Source organism: Olea europaea, unplaced genomic scaffold, assembly GCF_002742605.1.
Source record: "Olea europaea var. sylvestris unplaced genomic scaffold, O_europaea_v1 scaffold1300, whole genome shotgun sequence".
NCBI classification, from domain to species: Eukaryota; Viridiplantae; Streptophyta; class Magnoliopsida; order Lamiales; family Oleaceae; genus Olea; species Olea europaea.
In genome coordinates, this window is record NW_019230466.1 from 211345 (window position 1) to 213283 (window position 1939).

Consider the following 1939-nt stretch of genomic DNA (forward strand, 5'->3'; position numbering starts at 1 on the left):
GCTTTTTTTATGTTATAAGGGTATAATTGCAATCAAGAATCATAGAAAATAGCAGATATTAGAGAGGTAGGCTGTAAATGTCACAAAACTGGAGATAAACCTTATCGGGGTCAGCTGGGGGACGACGCAGAGGAATCTCCAGCTCCAGAGGAGGGCCAACGGGCTTTTCTTTGGGTCTAGCCTCAGCATGCTCTTCGTCGGACTCATACGGGGCATCTTCATCGAGAATCATATCCTCTGGCCTCAGTTCTTTCTCAAAAGTTTCCTCTTCATCTACAGGGGATCTCTGTATATGGTAAAATGTATTCATATATTTCATGTGTATCAAAAATGCAACAGAAGCACCAGCAAACATTAAAAACAATGATCGAGTTGCTCTTAGGACATCTTATACAAACATTTTCATCTTCGATCTGATTTTGAACTGCATACTCTTCTTGTTCTTCATCGTCCGAGTCCCCGAAAACATCACGGATTTCTGGAGCTGAGTGTAAAAGATGATCCTCATTTTTATCATCATCGGGTGATCTACTGTGAGAGTCAAAAGTCCAGACAACTCAATAGGATCAGATACAAAAATATTACAGATGTGAAAGATAAAAGTAAATTTCCATTGCATCTAAGTTCTCTTTTCTCATTTACATCCTTCTTGTCATTGATTTCCACTTTCCAGCTACACAAAATATAGGCAACGTGCAATAAATCTTTTATCAACTTCTCAAAACTTCTATGATGCCAAAACTTTCGAAGAACTCCTCCTGAAAGGGTTCGATATCAACATCTTACAGCATCCAATACCAACAGAAGAAAAAGGAATGCATAGCAATCAAGAAACTCAAATAGGAATTCTAGTTTTGATCTCTCAGACTACCCTTAAACCTCAAAATTCACAATCTATAAAAATTACTGCATTTGGCTTCAATTATGGTAGTAACTGTCCACCGGAAAGGAGTCAACATGAGAGTTTTTTGTTAACAATAAAAAATGTTTTGGAAGAAACCAAAATGCATATTCACATTCACAGATTGGATAAATTGAGGAGCACAAAGCAGGAAGAAACAGGAAGGGGGGTTTTGAAGCCGGAAAAGAATTTTTCCCTTAATGTACATTAACAATAAATGTTTATGAACCACCGTAAATGGCTAAATGCGCACGATTAGCTCTGGGAAACTAAATTGCTGAAGTTCGGAATAATAAAATTTGAAAATAAAAATAATAATACAGCTTTGCTTTATGAACTGTTTTCCTTCATAGTATTACTCTTTCTCCAGACCTTCACATATTTCTAACCGTAGATCATTGCAAAATGGAATAAACCCTTCTTTTTTTTTAACATATCTAAGTATCTAACCAACCTTCTCCTGTACGCTACCTATGCATTTAAGTGTGAACATAAAGCTTATGCGTCAGTAGTCAGGACAGCATCATAAGAACAAAAAGTAGAAGATAATGGGAAGAAGAAACACCAATCAATTTGCAGCAAATGTGCAGTGGTTGCGCATTAATAGGAATTTATTATGTTAGAAGGAGGGAAGAGAAGAAGCTATGATGTCAATTTTCTAAGCCATACTACCAAATTATACACGTGATCAGATCACGAGTATGAGGAGTCATAAAAAGGAAGAGAGATTGAGCAAAATACCTATAACTTCTGGCCTGATTCACTTCCTCGTCTTTGCTAGCAATGAAATAGTTCTCCCCTGATCTTTCAGATCCACTATCAATTGTATTGCGTCTTCTACTTGTTACAACTCTTTGGCCATATCCCTCATCATCACTCTCCAAATATCTCTCTTCACTTTCTTCCCTTTGATCACCAATTTCAACTTCTTGAGAACTCTGACTTTTCTCACCCTCACTCTCACCGTGTAGAACATCAACATCTAGTGGTTCACCCTCACTCTCAATTCCAGCCTCTCCTTGACCTTCGACTTCACCT

The 1939-nt window shown here is 37.5% G+C and overlaps 1 protein-coding gene across 1 annotated transcript in view; it reads right to left on the minus strand.

The window, feature by feature from the left end:
* Positions 1-33: 33 nt before the first annotated feature.
* The window catches only part of LOC111374827 (protein LEO1 homolog), a 12168-nt gene continuing 10262 nt past the window's right edge, over positions 34-1939 (minus strand). Inside the window, exons 5-7 of the mRNA XM_022997563.1 lie at positions 1643-1937; positions 399-531; positions 34-286 (exon numbers count right to left, since the gene is read on the minus strand). Coding sequence (XP_022853331.1) covers positions 59-286; positions 399-531; positions 1643-1937 — 656 coding nt within the window. The 3' untranslated portion in view covers positions 34-58. The remainder of the gene's footprint in view (positions 287-398; positions 532-1642; positions 1938-1939) is intronic.